General features: G+C 48.5%; 1 protein-coding gene across 13 annotated transcripts in view; it reads left to right on the forward strand.

The window, feature by feature from the left end:
* The window catches only part of LOC135513243 (disks large homolog 1-like), a 324054-nt gene that overhangs the window by 187837 nt on the left and 117321 nt on the right, over nucleotides 1-18896 (forward strand). For all 13 annotated transcript variants that reach the window (XM_064936075.1, XM_064936074.1, XM_064936071.1 and 10 more), the window contains 2 exons: nucleotides 16550-16600; nucleotides 17614-17738. In XM_064936075.1, the coding sequence (XP_064792147.1) occupies nucleotides 16550-16600; nucleotides 17614-17738 (176 nt within the window). The remainder of the gene's footprint in view (nucleotides 1-16549; nucleotides 16601-17613; nucleotides 17739-18896) is intronic.

Raw genomic sequence — 18896 nt, forward strand, 5'->3', positions numbered from 1 at the left:
TGACAAGATGTGGGAAGCTATTAGGGGTGTAACCTTTTTCAATTTATCATTAGAGTCTCATCATGCAGCCTTACAATGTATTAAACATCAAAACATATTGCCCAACGTTTGTAGAACAACTAAAGTCACATTAATAGCTGTAAATCAAGCTTATAGGAGTACCTATTTCTTTGTTAACCTCCACACAGAATAGCCGCATGTGAGCACTCCCTCAAATCGCTTGGAAAAAATATCCTTTCTATTTTATTCAGCTTTGTTCAATTGTATTCATCATACTCTAAAATAATGCCACGGAATTCTACGCAAATCTCGTCTGCTAAATGAACTAGTGTCGCCCACAGCCATTTGGCATGGCCAGATCAGGACCTAACATGAGGACAACTCAGAGTATGCTATTCCGTTCTTCTGAAATAGACTACATTTTCTTCATATCCTGTTTCTTTAGATCTGTCTAAAATAAAGAATGGATTTATTGTGAAGGTGTAGACTATGTTAAATCAATTTATTATACGTTTTTTAAAATGTAGATGTTCTAAAGGTCTGCATCAGTGCCTCGTAGGCTATGTGTGGAAGCCAGGAGATGCTAAATGTGTTTATATTCATTTATATAATATGAATATATTAACGGTCAGTTAAAATCAGACCGTCAATTATTTGCTTGACAATCACCATGACCGCCACAGCCCTAGGTATCTAATTACCAAAATGTGAACGTTGCTCTAAAACAATCTGACTGCGATACGTATATGGAAACCTTTACTGTCCCTATTCTCATCTCTCTCGCCCCTATATCTGTGTCTGGTACTACAGTGTCTAGTGAGGGGGGCCAGCCCCTGTATCTGTGTCTGGTACTACAGTGTGTAGTGAGGGGGCCAGCCCCTGTATCTGTGTCTGGTACTACAGTGTGTAGTGAGGGGGCCAGCCCCTGTATCTGTGTCTGGTACTACAGTGTGTAGTGAGGGGGCCAGCCCCTGTATCTGTGTCTGGTACTACAGTGTGTAGTGAGGGGGCCAGCCCCTATATCTGTGTCTGGTACTACAGTGTGTAGTGAGGGGGCCAGCCCCTGTATCTGTGTCTGGTACTACAGTGTGTAGTGAGGGGGCCAGCCCCTGTATCTGTGTCTGGTACTACCGTGTGTAGTGAGGGGGCCAGCCCCTGTATCTGTGTCTGGTACTACAGTGTCTAGTGAGGGGGCCAGCCCCTATATCTGTGTCTGGTACTACAGTGTCTAGTGAGGGGGCCAGCCCCTGTATCTGTGTCTGGTACTACCGTGTGTAGTGAGGGGGCCAGCCCCTGTATCTGTGTCTGGTACTACAGTGTCTAGTGAGGGGGCCAGCCCCTGTATCTGTGTCTGGTACTACAGTGTCTAGTGAGGGGGCCAGCCCCTGTATCTGTGTCTGGTACTACAGTGTCTAGTGAGGGGGCCAGCCCCTGTATCTGTGTCTGGTACTACAGTGTCTAGTGAGGGGGCCAGCCCCTGTATCTGTGTCTGGTACTACAGTGTGTAGTGAGGGGGGCCAGCCCCTGTATCTGTGTCTGGTACTACAGTGTGTAGTGAGGGGGGCCAGCCCCTGTATCTGTGTCTGGTACTACAGTGTGTAGTGAGGGGGCCAGCCCCTGTATCTGTGTCTGGTACTACAGTGTCTAGTGAGGGGGCCAGCCCCTGTATCTGTGTCTGGTACTACAGTGTCTAGTGAGGGGGCCAGCCCCTGTATCTGTGTCTGGTACTACAGTGTCTAGTGAGGGGGGCCAGCCCCTATATCTGTGTCTGGTACTACAGTGTGTAGTGAGGGGGCCAGCCCCTGTATCTGTGTCTGGTACTACAGTGTGTAGTGAGGGGGCCAGCCCCTATATCTGTGTCTGGTACTACAGTGTGTAGTGAGGGGGCCAGCCCCTGTATCTGTGTCTGGTACTACAGTGTGTAGTGAGGGGGCCAGCCCCTATATCTGTGTCTGGTACTACAGTGTGTAGTGAGGGGGCCAGCCCCTGTATCTGTGTCTGGTACTACAGTGTGTAGTGAGGGGGGCCAGCCCCTGTATCTGTGTCTGGTACTACAGTGTGTAGTGAGGGGGCCAGCCCCTGTATATGTGTATGGTACTACAGTGTGTAGTGAGGGGGCCAGCCCCTATATCTGTGTCTGGTACTACAGTGTGTAGTGAGGGGGCCAGCCCCTATATCTGTGTCTGGTACTACAGTGTGTAGTGAGGGGGCCAGCCCCTGTATCTGTGTCTGGTACTACAGTGTGTAGTGAGGGGGCCAGCCCCTGTATCTGTGTCTGGTACTACAGTGTGTAGTGAGGGGGGCCAGCCCCTATATCTGTGTCTGGTACTACAGTGTGTAGTGAGGGGGCCAGCCCCTATATCTGTGTCTGGTACTACAGTGTGTAGTGAGGGGGCCAGCCCCTGTATCTGTGTCTGGTACTACAGTGTGTAGTGAGGGGGCCAGCCCCTATATCTGTGTCTGGTACTACAGTGTGTAGTGAGGGGGCCAGCCCCTGTATCTGTGTCTGGTACTACAGTGTGTAGTGAGGGGGCCAGCCCCTGTATCTGTGTCTGGTACTACCGTGTGTAGTGAGGGGGCCAGCCCCTGTATCTGTGTCTGGTACTACAGTGTCTAGTGAGGGGGCCAGCCCCTATATCTGTGTCTGGTACTACAGTGTCTAGTGAGGGGGCCAGCCCCTGTATCTGTGTCTGGTACTACCGTGTGTAGTGAGGGGGCCAGCCCCTGTATCTGTGTCTGGTACTACAGTGTCTAGTGAGGGGGCCAGCCCCTGTATCTGTGTCTGGTACTACAGTGTCTAGTGAGGGGGCCAGCCCCTGTATCTGTGTCTGGTACTACAGTGTCTAGTGAGGGGGCCAGCCCCTGTATCTGTGTCTGGTACTACAGTGTCTAGTGAGGGGGGCCAGCCCCTGTATCTGTGTCTGGTACTACAGTGTGTAGTGAGGGGGCCAGCCCCTGTATCTGTGTCTGGTACTACAGTGTGTAGTGAGGGGGCCAGCCCCTGTATCTGTGTCTGGTACTACAGTGTGTAGTGAGGGGGCCAGCCCCTGTATCTGTGTCTGGTACTACAGTGTCTAGTGAGGGGGCCAGCCCCTGTATCTGTGTCTGGTACTACAGTGTCTAGTGAGGGGGCCAGCCCCTGTATCTGTGTCTGGTACTACAGTGTCTAGTGAGGGGGGCCAGCCCCTATATCTGTGTCTGGTACTACAGTGTGTAGTGAGGGGGCCAGCCCCTGTATCTGTGTCTGGTACTACAGTGTGTAGTGAGGGGGGCCAGCCCCTATATCTGTGTCTGGTACTACAGTGTGTAGTGAGGGGGGCCAGCCCCTGTATCTGTGTCTGGTACTACAGTGTGTAGTGAGGGGGCCAGCCCCTATATCTGTGTCTGGTACTACAGTGTGTAGTGAGGGGGCCAGCCCCTGTATCTGTGTCTGGTACTACAGTGTGTAGTGAGGGGGCCAGCCCCTGTATCTGTGTCTGGTACTACAGTGTGTAGTGAGGGGGCCAGCCCCTGTATCTGTGTCTGGTACTACAGTGTGTAGTGAGGGGGCCAGCCCCTATATCTGTGTCTGGTACTACAGTGTGTAGTGAGGGGGCCAGCCCCTATATCTGTGTCTGGTACTACAGTGTGTAGTGAGGGGGCCAGCCCCTGTATCTGTGTCTGGTACTACAGTGTGTAGTGAGGGGGCCAGCCCCTGTATCTGTGTCTGGTACTACAGTGTGTAGTGAGGGGGGCCAGCCCCTATATCTGTGTCTGGTACTACAGTGTGTAGTGAGGGGGGCCAGCCCCTATATCTGTGTCTGGTACTACAGTGTGTAGTGAGGGGGCCAGCCCCTGTATCTGTGTCTGGTACTACAGTGTGTAGTGAGGGGGCCAGCCCCTGTATCTGTGTCTGGTACTACAGTGTGTAGTGAGGGGGCCAGCCCCTGTATCTGTGTCTGGTACTACAGTGTGTAGTGAGGGGGCCAGCCCCTGTATCTGTGTCTGGTACTACAGTGTGTAGTGAGGGGGCCAGCCCCTGTATCTGTGTCTGGTACTACAGTGTGTAGTGAGGGGGCCAGCCCCTGTATCTGTGTCTGGTACTACAGTGTCTAGTGAGGGGGGCCAGCCCCTGTATCTGTGTCTGGTACTACAGTGTCTAGTGAGGGGGCCAGCCCCTGTATCTGTGTCTGGTACTACAGTGTGTAGTGAGGGGGCCAGCCCCTGTATCTGTGTCTGGTACTACAGTGTCTAGTGAGGGGGCCAGCCCCTGTATCTGTGTCTGGTACTACAGTGTCTAGTGAGGGGGCCAGCCCCTATATCCGTGTCTGGTACTACAGTGTGTAGTGAGGGGGCCAGCCCCTGTATCTGTGTCTGGTACTACAGTGTCTAGTGAGGGGGCCAGCCCCTGTATCTGTGTCTGGTACTACAGTGTGTAGTGAGGGGGCCAGCCCCTGTATCTGTGTCTGGTACTACAGTGTGTAGTGAGGGGGCCAGCCCCTGTATCTGTGTCTGGTACTACAGTGTGTAGTGAGGGGGCCAGCCCCTGTATCTGTGTCTGGTACTACAGTGTGTAGTGAGGGGGCCAGCCCCTGTATCTGTGTCTGGTACTACAGTGTGTAGTGAGGGGGGCCAGCCCCTGTATCTGTGTCTGATACTACAGTGTCTAGTGAGGGGGGCCAGCCCCTGTATCTGTGTCTGGTACTACAGTGTCTAGTGAGGGGGCCAGCCCCTGTATCTGTGTCTGGTACTACAGTGTGTAGTGAGGGGGCCAGCCCCTGTATCTGTGTCTGGTACTACAGTGTGTAGTGAGGGGGCCAGCCCCTGTATCTGTGTCTGGTACTACAGTGTCTAGTGAGGGGGCCAGCCCCTGTATCTGTGTCTGGTACTACAGTGTGTAGTGAGGGGGCCAGCCCCTGTATCTGTGTCTGGTACTACAGTGTGTAGTGAGGGGGCCAGCCCCTGTATCTGTGTCTGGTACTACAGTGTCTAGTGAGGGGGCCAGCCCCTGTATCTGTGTCTGGTACTACAGTGTGTAGTGAGGGGGGCCAGCCCCTGTATCTGTGTCTGGTACTACAGTGTCTAGTGAGGGGGCCAGCCCCTGTATCTGCGTCTGGTACTACAGTGTCTAGTGAGGGGGCCAGCCCCTGTATCTGTGTCTGGTACTACAGTGTGTAGTGAGGGGGCCAGCCCCTGTATCTGTGTCTGGTACTACAGTGTGTAGTGAGGGGGCCAGCCCCTGTATCTCTGTCTGGTACTACAGTGTGTAGTGAGGGGGGCCAGCCCCTGTATCTGTGTCTGGTACTACAGTGTCTAGTGAGGGGGGCCAGCCCCTGTATCTGTGTCTGGTACTACAGTGTCTAGTGAGGGGGGCCAGCCCCTGTATCTGTGTCTGGTACTACAGTGTCTAGTGAGGGGGCCAGCCCCTGTATCTGTGTCTGGTACTACAGTGTGTAGTGAGGGGGCCAGCCCCTGTATCTGTGTCTGGTACTACAGTGTCTAGTGAGGGGGCCAGCCCCTGTATCTGTGTCTGGTACTACAGTGTGTAGTGAGGGGGCCAGCCCCTGTATCTGTGTCTGGTACTACAGTGTCTAGTGAGGGGGCCAGCCCCTGTATCTGTGTCTGGTACTACAGTGTCTAGTGAGGGGGCCAGCCCCTGTATCTGTGTCTGGTACTACAGTGTCTAGTGAGGGGGCCAGCCCCTGTATCTGTGTCTGGTACTACAGTGTGTAGTGAGGGGGGCCAGCCCCTATATCTGTGTCTGGTACTACAGTGTCTAGTGAGGGGGCCAGCCCCTGTATCTGTGTCTGGTACTACAGTGTGTAGTGAGGGGGCCAGCCCCTGTATCTGTGTCTGGTACTACAGTGTCTAGTGAGGGGGCCAGCCCCTGTATCTGTGTCTGGTACTACAGTGTCTAGTGAGGGGGGCCAGCCCCTGTATCTGTGTCTGGTACTACAGTGTCTAGTGAGGGGGCCAGCCCCTGTATCTGTGTCTGGTACTACAGTGTGTAGTGAGGGGGCCAGCCCCTGTATCTGTGTCTGGTACTACAGTGTCTAGTGAGGGGGCCAGCCCCTGTATCTGTGTCTGGTACTACAGTGTCTAGTGAGGGGGCCAGCCCCTGTATCTGTGTCTGGTACTACAGTGTGTAGTGAGGGGGCCAGCCCCTATATCTGTGTCTGGTACTACAGTGTGTAGTGAGGGGGCCAGCCCCTATATCTGTGTCTGGTACTACAGTGTGTAGTGAGGGGGCCAGCCCCTGTATCTGTGTCTGGTACTACAGTGTCTAGTGAGGGGGGCCAGCCCCTGTATCTGTGTCTGGTACTACGGTGTCTAGTGAGGGGGCCAGCCCCTGTATCTGTGTCTGGTACTACGGTGTCTAGTGAGGGGGCCAGCCCCTGTATCTGTGTCTGGTACTACGGTGTCTAGTGAGGGGGCCAGCCCCTGTATCTGTGTCTGGTACTACAGTGTGTAGTGAGGGGGCCAGCCCCTATATCTGTGTCTGGTACTACAGTGTCTAGTGAGGGGGGCCAGCCCCTGTATCTGTGTCTGGTACTACAGTGTCTAGTGAGGGGGCCAGCCCCTGTATCTGTGTCTGGTACTACCGTGTGTAGTGAGGGGGGCCAGCCCCTGTATCCGTGTCTGGTACTACGGTGTCTAGTGAGGGGGCCAGCCCCGATACAGTGCCTTGTGAAAGTATTCGGCCCCCTTGAACTTTGCGACCTTTTGCCACATTTCAGGCTTCAAACATAAAGATATAAAACTGTATTTTTTTGTGAAGAATCAACAAGTGGGACACAATCATGAAGTGGAACGACATTTATTGGATATTTCAAACATTTTTAACAAATCAAAAACTGAAAAATTGGGCGTGCAAAATTATTCAGCCCCCTTAAGTTAATACTTTGTAGCGCCACCTTTTGCTGCGATTACAGCTGTAAGTCGCTTGGGGTATGTGAACAGCAGTTTTCAGTTCTTTCCACAGATTCTCGATTGGATTCAGGTCTGGACTTTGACTTGGCCATTCTAACACCTGGATATGTTTATTTTTGAACCATTCCATTGTAGATTTTGCTTTATGTTTTGGATCATTGTCTTGTTGGAAGACAAATCTCCGTCCCAGTCTCAGGTCTTTTGCAGACTCCATCAGGTTTTCTTCCAGAATGGTCCTGTATTTGGCTCCATCCATCTTCCCATCAATTTTAACCATCTTCCCTGTCCCTGCTGAAGAAAAGCAGGCCCAAACCATGATACTACCACCACCATGTTTGACAGTGGGGATGGTGTGGTCAGGGTGATGTGCTGTGTTGCTTTTACGTCAAACATAACGTTTTGCATTGTTGCCAAAAAGTTCAATTTTGGTTTCATCTGACCAGAGCACCTTCTTCCACATGTTTGGTGTGTCTCCCAGGTGGCTTGTGGCAAACTTTAAACAACACTTTTTATGGATATCTTTAAGAAATGGCTTTCTTCTTGCCACTCTTCCATAAAGGCCAGATTTGTGCAATATACGACTGATTGTTGTCCTATGGACAGAGTCTCCCACCTCAGCTGTAGATCTCTGCAGTTCATCCAGAGTGATCATGGGCCTCTTGGCTGCATCTCTGATCAGTCTTCTTCTTGTATGAGCTGAAAGTTTAGAGGGACGGCCAGGTCTTGGTAGATTTGCAGTGGTCTGATACTCCTTCCATTTCAATATTATCGCTTGCACAGTGCTCCTTGGGATGTTTAAAGCTTGGGAAATCTTTTTGTATCCAAATCCGGCTTTAAACTTCTTCATAACAGTATCTCGGACCTGCCTGGTGTGTTCCTTGTTCTTCATGATGCTCTCTGCGCTTTTAACGGACCTCTGAGACTATCACAGTGCAGGTGCATTTATACGGAGACTTGATTACACACAGGTGGATTGTATTTATCATCATTAGTCATTTAGGTCAACATTGGATCATTCAGAGATCCTCACTGAACTTCTGGAGAGAGTTTGCTGCACTGAAAGTAAAGGGGCTGAATAATTTTGCACGCCCAATTTTTCAGTTTTTGATTTGTTAAAAAAGTTTGAAATATCCAATAAATGCCGTTCCACTTCATGATTGTGTCCCACTTGTTGTTGATTCTTCACAAAAAAATACAGTTTTATATCTTTATGTTTGAAGCCTGAAATGTGGCAAAAGGTCGCAAAGTTCAAGGGGGCCGAATACTTTCGCAAGGCACTGTATCTGTGTCTGGTACTACAGTGTCTAGTTTAGTGAGGGGGCCAGCCCCTGTGGCCAGTCTGGTACTACAGTGTCTAGTGTAGTGAGGGGGCCAGCCCCTGTGGCCAGTCTGGTTCTACGGTGTGTAGTGTAGTGAGGGGGCCAGCCCCTGTGGTCAGTCTGGTACTACAGTGTCTAGTGTAGTGAGGGGGCCAGCCCCTGTGGCCAGTCTGGTTCTACGGTGTGTAGTGTAGTGAGGGGGCCAGCCCCTGTGGTCAGTCTGGGTGATAGAATAGGAAGGCATTTGGTATTTAAAGGCCTTAGAGTCCCATCAGGGAGCTTAAAGCCTGGGTTACAGGATCACACTCAAATAGCCCAAATCAGGGACAGGGCCTTGTGTAACACTTTGGCATTCTGGGGTTGGTTGGGAGATTAATTGTTGGGTGTCTATTTATTTTCCTAATGCAACTTTTATTAATGACCTCTAATCCCTCCCCAGCAGTGTGTGTCTGTCTGTGTCTGTCTGTCTGTATTTAATTTATTTAACTCGGCAAGTCGGTTAAGAACAAATTCTTATTTACAATGACAGTCTACCGCAGGTGGCCTAGTGGTCAGAGTGTTGGACCAGTAACCGAAAGGTTGCTGTATCGAATCCCTGAGCTGAGAAGGTAAAAATATGTCGTTCTGCCACTGACCAACGTAGTTAACCCACTGTTCCAAAGGCGCCAAAGATGTGGATGTCAATTTAAGGCAGCCCCCTTCTGATTCAGAGGGGTTGGGTTAAATGCGGAAGGCTCTTCAGTTTTACAACTGACTAGGTATCCCCCTTTCCCTTTACTCCGTCCAAACACAGACGACGCTGGGCCAATTGTGCACTGCCCTACGGGACTCCCAATCACGGCCAGATGTGATACAGCCTGGATTCGAACCAGGGACTGTAGTGACGCCTCTAGCACTGAGATGCAGTGCCTTGGACCGCTGCGCCACTATTGTTTTGCCGATTTATTTTATTCCTGTCTTTGCTATTCAACCAAACTGTCATGCTGCAGTCACTCTACACGGGTCGTTCTAGAACCTACGACACTGGGGTGAATACAAAAGTACCTCAGATTGATCCTAATTTGGGCCCTGTATGGCTACCCTGGCGGAGAGGGAGAGGGAGAGGGAGGGAGGGAGGGAGGGAGAGGGAGAGGGAGAGGGAGAGAGAGAGACACGGAGAGAGGGGGAGAGAGAGAGACACACACAGAGAGAGAGAGATACACACAGAGAGAGAGAGATACACACAGAGAGAGAGAGACACACACAGAGAGAGAGAGACACACAGAGAGAGAGAGAGTCACAGAGAGAGAGAGAGAGGGAGAGAGAGAGAGACACAGAGAGAGAGAGAGAGAGACACAGAGAGAGAGACACAGAGAGAGAGGGAGAGAGAGACAGAGAGAGAGAGCGGGAGGAGGGAGAGCAGGAGGGAGTCAGAAGAGAGCAAGAGACATGGAGGGAGGGTGGGAGAGAAGAGTGAGCAAGAGAGAGGGAGAGGACAGGGGAGAAATAGAGAGAGAGAGAGATGGTAGACCAGGGCTGTCCAGCCCTGTTCCTGAAGAGATTCCATCCTGTAGGTTTTCACTCCAACCCTAATCTTGCACACCTGATTGTAATAATTAGCTGGTTGATAAACTGAACCAGGTTAGTTACAACTGGGGTTGGAGTGAAAACCTACAGGAGGGTAGCTCTCCAGGAACAGGGTTGGACACCCCTGTGATAGACATTAGACATAAATGTGAATCTACTGCTGCCTTAATGAAGACAAACTGTTGTTACATGGCTTGTGAACTTTCCACAGCAGTGTTAGTCTGCAGTAGGTTAATGCCAGATCTGTGAATCCCACCACTAAAGTTAGAGACTGGTGTCCCAGAAATACTGTCTCTTGACGCCCAGCGCAATTATACCTGATTCACCTATTCTGATCTACTCATCATTAAGACTGATGGGGTGGAGTTAAAGCTAATCCACAGATACAGAGAGGTGACAGACCATTTTAACATGGCTACCCATCTCTGAGACGACCGCCAGACCATTTTAACATGGCTACCCATCTCTGAGATGACCGCCAGACCATTTTAACATGGCTACCCATCTCTGAGACGGCCGCCAGACCATTTTAACATGGCTACCTGGCTATCTCTGAGACGACCGTTGGTAAGGGTAGTAGTATTAGTAGAAGTAGTGTGGTGGTAGTATTAGTGGTGGTGGTGGTGGTGGTGGTAGTATTAGTGGTGGTAGTGGTAGTATTAGTGGTGGTAGTATTAGTGGTAGTGTGGTGGTGGTAGTATTAGTGGTAGTAGTATTAGTGGTGGTGGTAGTATTAGTGGCTGTAGTATTAGTGGTGGTGGTGGTAGTATTAGTGGTGGTAGTATTAGTGGTGGTGGTGGTAGTATTAGTGGTGGTGGTGGTAGTATTAGTGGTGGTGGTGGTAGTATTAGTGGTGGTGGTGGTAGTATTAGTGGTGGTAGTATTAGTGGTGGTGGTGGCAGTATTAGTGATATTAGTGGTAGTGGTGGTAGTATTAGTGGTGGTGGTGGTAGTATTAGTGATATTAGTGGTGGTGGTAGTATTAGTGGTAGTGGTGGCAGTATTAGTGATATTAGTGGTGGTGGTGGTATTAGTGGTGGTGGTGGTAGTATTAGTGGTGGTGGTGGTAGTATTAGTGGTGGTGGTGGTAGTATTAGTGGTGGTGGTGGTAGTATTAGTGGTGGTGGTGGTAGTATTAGTGGTGGTGGTGGTAGTATTAGTGGTGGTGGTGGTAGTATTAGTGGTGGTGGTAGTATTAGTGGTGGTGGTGGTAGTATTAGTGGTGGTGGTAGTAGTATTAGTGGTGGTGGTAGTAGTATTAGTGGTGGTGGTAGTAGTATTAGTGGTGGTGGTAGTAGTATTAGTGGTGGTGGTAGTAGTATTAGTGGTGGTGGTAGTAGTATTAGTGGTGGTGGTAGTATTAGTAGTAGTGGTGGTGGTGGTAGTATTAGTAGTGGGGGTGGTGGTGGTAGTATTAGTGGTGGTGGTGGTTGTATTGGTAGTAGTGGTGGTGGTGGTTGTATTGGTAGTAGTATTAGTGGTAGGGTGGTGTTGGTAGTAGTATTAGTGGTAGTAGTATTAGTGGTAGTAGTATTTGTAGTGGTGGTGGTGGTAGTATTATTGGTAGTAGTATTAGTGGTAGTGTGGTGGTGGTAGTATTAGATGTGGTGGTGGTACTATTAGTGGTAGTAGGGGTGGTGGTAGTAGTATTAGTGGTAGTAGTGGTGGTGGTGGTAGTTGTATTAGTGGTAGTAGTATTAGTGGTGGTGGTGGTGGTAGTATTCAGTAGATTTTTCTATATTTTGTTAGGTTACAGCCTTGTTCTAAAATGGTTTCTGTTGTTTTTTCCCCTCATCAATCTACACACACTACTCCTTAATGACAAAACTAAAACAGTTTTTTATAACTTTTTGCTAATTTATTTTAAAAACAATATATAAATCACATTTACATAAGTATTCAGACCCTTTATTCAGTACTTTGTTGAAGCACCTTTGGCAGCGATTACAGCCTTGAGTCTTGGGTATGACGCCACAAGCTTGGCACACCTGTATTTGGGGAGTTTCTCCCATTCGTCTCTACAGATCCTCTCAAGCTCTGTCAGGTTGGATGGGGAGCGATGCTGCACAGCTATTTTGAGTTCTCTCCAGGGTTCCGGTCCGGTCTCTGGCTGGGCCGCTCTAGGACATTCAGAGACTTGTCCCGAAGTCTTGGCTGTGTGCTCAGGGTCATTGTCCTGTTTGAAGGTGAACCTTCACCCCAGTTTGAGGTCCTGAGCGCTCTGGAGAAGGTTTTCATCAAGGATCTTTCTGTACTTTGCTCAGTTCATCTTTCCCTCGATCCTGACTAGTCTCCTAGTCACTGCCGCTGAAAAACACCCCAACAGCATGATACTGCCACCACCATGCTTCATCGTAGGGATGGTGCCTGGTTTCCTCCAGACGTGACACTTGGCATTCAGGCCAGAGTTCAATCTTGGATTCATCAGACCAGAGAATTTAATTTCTCGTGATCTGAGAGTCGTTTTAGGTGCCTTTTACTGAGGAGTGGCTTCCGTCTGGCCACTCTACCCTAAGGGCCTGATTGGTGGAGTGCTGCAGAGATGGTTGTCCTTCTGGAATGTTTTCCCATCTCCACAGAAGAACTCTGGAATTCTGTCAGAGTGACCATCAGGTTCTTGGTCCCCTGATTACTCAGTTTGGCCATGTTTGGTACACTTCCCCAGATCTGTGCCTCGACACAATCCTGTGTTGGAGCTCTATAGACTATTCCTTTGACCTCCATGGCTTGGTTTTTGCTCTGACATGCTCTGTCAACTGTGGTACCTTCTACAGACAGGTGTGTGCCTTTCCAAATCATGTCCAGTCAATTTTATTTACCACAAGTGGACTCCAATCAATTTGTAGAAACATCTTAAGGATGATCAATGGAAACAGGATGCACGTGAGCTCAATTTTGAATCTCATAGCTAAAGGTCTGAATACTTATGTAAATAAGGTATTTCTGTTTTTTTCAGTTTTTCGGTTTGTCGTTATGGGGTATTGCTGAAGATTTATTATTTACTTAATCAATTTTCGAATAAGGCTGTAGCCTAACAAAATGTGGGAAAAGTCAAGGGTTTTGAATACTTTCCCAAGGCCCTGTAGTGGTGGTGGTTTTCTGTTTTCTTCAGTTTCCCTCGCCAGTGAGCTCCGGACAGACACACACAGCTGTAGGCTAGTTGCGCAAGTGATAAGAAGTAGGTAGGCCTATTTTATGACTCCCCCCCCCCTCCCCCCCTTGAATGCTGAGTGGTTATCAAAAGGGCGAGAACGAGAAATATTTTTCAAATTGGCTACTATGAGGATCTATTCTCATTCTCAATGGATGTAAAACCAGACTTTGTTCAATTACTGTTTGAGGCAAATACAAAATGACTTTGAGATGCTCCACAGTGATGGTGGGTTAAGACAACCAGAAATCGTCTCAGATCACCGATATAGACGTACATTTGCCGAGGCCCAGTTCTATGCATTATGAAGTGCGTGTCCTTACTCAAGATTGACAGGAGCGCTCCAAACAAACAAAACTCGGAAATGGAATTAAATAAAGCTTTTCCAACAAGTTAGCCTAGGCGGTGTGCTCTGCAAACAACATGTCCACTCCTACAATGACAACGGTAAGAATGTAATAATAGTATATTGAATCTATTAACAGAAATTACCATAAACAAACACACATAAGAAATGAAGGGAATTAACGGTAAATGTACTACTGGTGTCTTGTGTGCCATACTTTTTTAAAATGTATATATTTGCCACTGCTCTACAAAATAAATCTGCCGACCAACAGCCTATCGACCAAAAAATTGTCCAGTCGACTAAATGAGGTCAGCCCTATCCACAATACTAACCTAATTGAGAGTGAAAAGGGGGAAGCCTGTACAGAATATACATATTACCAAACATGCATCCTGTTTACAATACGCCACTAAAGTAAAAGTGAAAAAGACGTGACAAAGAAATTAACTTTATGTCCTGAATAAACAGCGTTATATTTGGGGCAAATCTAAGACAACATATCACTGAGTGCCACTCTTCATATTTTCAAGCATGATGGTGGCTGCATCATGTTATGGGTATGCTTGTCATCGACTAGGGAGTTTTTTAGGATAAAAAGAAATGGAATAGAGGCAAAATCCTTCCCAACAGACACTGGGAGACAAATTCACCTTTCGGCAGGACAATAACCTACAACACAGAGCCATATCTACACTAGTTGCTTACCAAGACAACATTAAATGTTCCTGAGTGGTCTAGTTAGTTTTGACTTAAATCGGCTTGAAAATCTATGGCAAGACTTGGAAATGGTTGTCTAGGATTGATCAACAACCAACTTGACAGAGTTTGAAGAATGTTTAAAAGAATAATGGACAAATACAGTATTGTACAATCCAGGTGTGCAAAGCTCTTAGAGACTTACCCAGAAAGACTCACAGCTGTAATCGCTGCCAGAGGTGATTCTAACATGTAATTGACTCAGGGGTGTGAAAACTAATGTAAATGAGATATTTCTGTATTTCATTTTCAGTACATTTGCAAAAATTTCAAAAAACATGTTTTCACTTTGTCATTATGTGGTGGTGTGAGAAATATATTTAATCCATTTTGATTTCAGGGTGTAACAACAAAATGTGGAATAAATCAAGGAGTATGAATACTCTCTGAAGGCAATGTATATATATATAAAAAAAACTATTTTTAAAACTGCTTTGTGTGAAATAACGTGAAAGCGTTCAGTCTAAATTAACTATTTTGGGACGGATGATCTGATGTGTATTTTATGTAATTGTGCATTGGTCTTTCCCTATAAACCTGCATGAAAATACAATCAAATAATAGTTTTAAAAATGTCATGTGTTTTGGTTCATATCAGTGGTTGTTCGCATTATCTTCGATCGTATATTTAAAAAATAAAATAGATGTTTTCCCCTTACATCGCTGGTGGTTATGGTTACTGTATGTGTGTTGGGCGGGGACAGAGCAGTCCTGCTGTCATCCTCTCTCTCCCAACACGCCTATCACCTCTAATCCTGTGGAGATTATCCCCTCGCGCCACACAAGACGACAGCATTAGCGCTGTGCTCTGCTCAGAAAGCCCTGCTGCCGTACAGTGCTGCAGTATTCCCCACAGAGCAGAGGGGATTTTCACATTGATAGCCAGCCTGTGCTGCCCTTTATAAGGCTGCTACTGAGGGGGGGGGCTCTGCTCTGATCTGATCTCACACAGCCACTGTTTGTTGTAGATACAGTATAGTCCCTCACACCTCTTTCTTTAACATCTTCAGTTTGGGTTTTGAGGAGGAATAGGTCATTCAAATGAGACATCTGGTGGGAGAGACGGTTTGATCTTTTTATTTTTTATTTTACCTTTATTTTACTAGGCAAGTCAGTTAAGAACAAATTCTTATTTTCAATGACGGCCTGGGAACAGTGGGTTAACTGCCTGTTCAGGGGCAGAACGACAGATTTGTACCTTGTCAGCTCGGGGATTCGAACTTGCAACCTTTCGGTTACTAGTCCAACGCTCTAACAACTAGGCTACGCTGCCACCCCTACACTCTAACCACTAGGCTACCCTACCACCTCTACACTCTAACCACTAGGCTACCCTACCACCTCTACACTCTAACCACTAGGCTACCCTGCCACCTCTACACTCTAACCACTAGGCTACCCTACCACCTCTACACTCTAACCACTAGGCTACCCTACCACCTCTACACTCTAACCACTAGGCTACCCTGCCACCTCTACAATCTAACCACTAGGCTACCCTGCCACCTCTGCACTCTAACCACTAGGCTACCCTGCCACCTCTACACTCTAACCACTAGGCTACCCTACCACCTCTACACTCTAACCACTAGGCTACCCTGCCACCTCTACACTCTAACCACTAGGCTACCCTGCCACCTCTACACTCTAACCACTAGGCTACCCTGCCACCTCTACACTCTAACCACTAGGCTACCCTGCCACCTCTACACTCTAACCACTAGGCTACCCTACCACCTCTACACTCTAACCACTAGGCTACCCTACCACCTCTACACTCTAACCACTAGGCTACCCTACCACCTCTACACTCTAACCACTAGGCTACCCTACCACCTCTACACTCTAACCACTAGGCTACCCTGCCACCTCTACACTCTAACCACTAGGCTACCCTGCCACCTCTACACTCTAACCACTAGGCTACCCTGCCACCTCTACACTCTAACCACTAGGCTACCCTGCCACCTCTACACTCTAACCACTAGGCTACCCTGCCACCTCTACACTCTAACCACTAGGCTACCCTGCCACCTCTACACTCTAACCACTAGGCTACCCTGCCACCTCTACACTCTAACCACTAGGCTACCCTGCCACCTCTACACTCTAACCACTAGGCTACCCTGTCACCTCTACACTCTAACCACTAGGCTACCCTGCCACCTCTACACTCTAACCACTAGGCTACCCTGCCACCTCTACACTCTAACCACTAGGCTACCCTACCACCTCTACACTCTAACCACTAGGCTACCCTGCCACCTCCACACTCTAACCACTAGGCTACCCTACCACCTCTACACTCTAACCACTAGGCTACCCTGCCACCTCTACACTCTAACCACTAGGCTACCCTGCCGCCCCGTTTGAATCGTCACATGTTCCATGTTTCCAGTATAGGCACCCTCTCCTGGGCCAATGTAGACGGCTCTCCTTATGATTCCCCTCCCCCCCCCCCGATGATGATTGGCTGATGTCTTGCGTGTTGTCTTTCAGGCGAATGGATCTGAAGCTGATTATGAATATGATGAGATCACACTGGAACGGGTAAGTAAGAGGCAACATCACGTCTCCTTTTAAACCCACGGTTCTCCTTTCCATTAAATAGGTGCCTTTACACTTTAAGTTCTTAAATAAATTGAAGGTTTCAATTTGTATCTAAAGTTTAACATTTGAAAGAAGATGCAGTTTTAAAAAGGTTAAAAACCATGCAAGATATTTCATTTCTATTTTTACCTAAATAGCTATAATTATTTTCAGTTGATAATGTAAAAAAACAAAAAACAACTTTACATAGTGGTGCAGGGCTCTGTCTTACTATATTATGTAATGCTGTGTGTCATGGAGGAGAGAGAGGAGGGAGAGGAGCGAGCGAGAGAGGAGGGAGAGGAGAAGGAAACTGGTTCTGTGTCTGCCTGGTTCTGTGTCTGCTCTCCTCTTCCCTCTTCTCTTCCCTCTCCTCTTCCCTCTCCTCTTCCCTCTCCACTTCCCTCTCTCTTCCTGACCTGATTCAGCCACTATGTGCGTTTGCATCACTCACTCTACATTAAGACACAATGCACTATTCTGTCACAGAGACACGCACACCGCCCCCAACCACAAGCACACACTGAGCCTTAGTTAAGGCTATATAGTCGGGCCCTATACTACTGCCCTATAATAGACACTACATTACACTGCCACTTCCCTCCTCCAACCATACATAGCTCCCATTACACATATACCCCCCCCCCCCCCCCCCAGCCATACTCAGACATTTACATTGAAATGGGTCCTACCTATGGAGTATAATACACTCAGTATAATGCAGCCTGAATGTGTCAGTATTTGAAGTGGGGATGTACTCATAATGCTGTACAACAGGATCAAATTATGAATAGAAATGATGGAATATTTGATTATTATATTTTAATTAACGGTATACTTAATGCTGTACTGTAGAGCACATCATGATAACATTGTAATGCAACCACATACTGTATGTTGAACATATGGCTTTATATGAAATAACCAGTTGATCTGAACCAAACCCCGTTTCGATCTTCTGCCCCTCGTTGTAGGGTAACTCTGGGTTGGGCTTCAGTATTGCAGGGGGGACAGATAACCCCCACATCGGCGAAGACCCCAGTATCTTCATCACCAAGATTATCCCTGGGGGAGCTGCAGCTCAGGACGAACGTCTCAGGTGTGTACTGTCATCATAGGATTAGGGAATGACAACACTGGAGGGGACATGAACCTCCTTACGATGGGAGAAACGTCAGCCATTTTGGTCAGGGAGATGGGCAACCCGTGGTTTGGTGCTGCTGTTATAAGACAGAACGCAGATAAATTCACGCTATGTTTGGCAGCCGGACCGTTTTAGAGGAGTGATTCCAACGTCCCAGTCGGTATTAAATGGGTCGTCGTCCCCCCCCCCCCCCCCCCCCGTTGGGATGTCGCTGTGGGGTATTGGGATGTCATTATGGGGTATTGGGATGTCATTATGGGGTATTGGGATGTCGCTATGGGGTATTGGGATGTCGCTGTGGGGTATTGTGACGTCGCCCCCGTTGGGATGTCATTATGGGGTATTGGGATGTCGCTATGGGGTATTGTGATGTCGCTATGGGGTATTGTGATGTCGCTATGGGGTATTGTGATGTCGCTGTGGGGTATTGTGACGTCGCTGTGGGGTATTGTGACGTCGCTGTGGGGTATTGTGATGTCGCTATGGGGTATTGTGATGTCGCTGTGGGGTATTGTGATGTCGCTGTGGGGTATTGTGACGTCGCTGTGGGGTATTGTGACGTCGCTGTGGGGTATTGTGACGTCGCTGTGGGGTATTGTGACGTCGCCCCCCCCCCGTTGGGATGTCATTATGGGGTATTGGGATGTCGCTATGGGGTATTGTGATGTCGCTATGGGGTATTGTGATGTCGCTATGGGGTATTGTGATGTCGCTGTGGGGTATTGTGACGTCGCTGTGGGGTATTGTGACGTCGCTGTGGGGTATTGTGATGTCGCTATGGGGTATTGTGATGTCGCTGTGGGGTATTGTGACGTCGCTGTGGGGTATTGTGACGTCGCTGTGGGGTATTGTGACGTCGCTGTGGGGTATTGTGATGTCGCTATGGGGTATTGTGATGTCGCTATGGGGTATTGTGATGTCGCTGTGGGGTATTGTGACGTCGCTGTGGGGTATTGTGACGTCGCTGTGGGGTATTGTGATGTCATTATGGGGTATTGGGATGTCATTATGGGGTATTGGGATGTCGCTGTGGGGTATTGTGATGTCATTATGGGGTATTGTGATGTCGCTATGGGGTATTGTGACGTCGCTGTGGGGTATTGTGACGTCGCT

This window comes from Oncorhynchus masou, chromosome 24, assembly GCF_036934945.1.
Source record: "Oncorhynchus masou masou isolate Uvic2021 chromosome 24, UVic_Omas_1.1, whole genome shotgun sequence".
Classification (NCBI taxonomy): domain Eukaryota; kingdom Metazoa; phylum Chordata; class Actinopteri; order Salmoniformes; family Salmonidae; genus Oncorhynchus; species Oncorhynchus masou.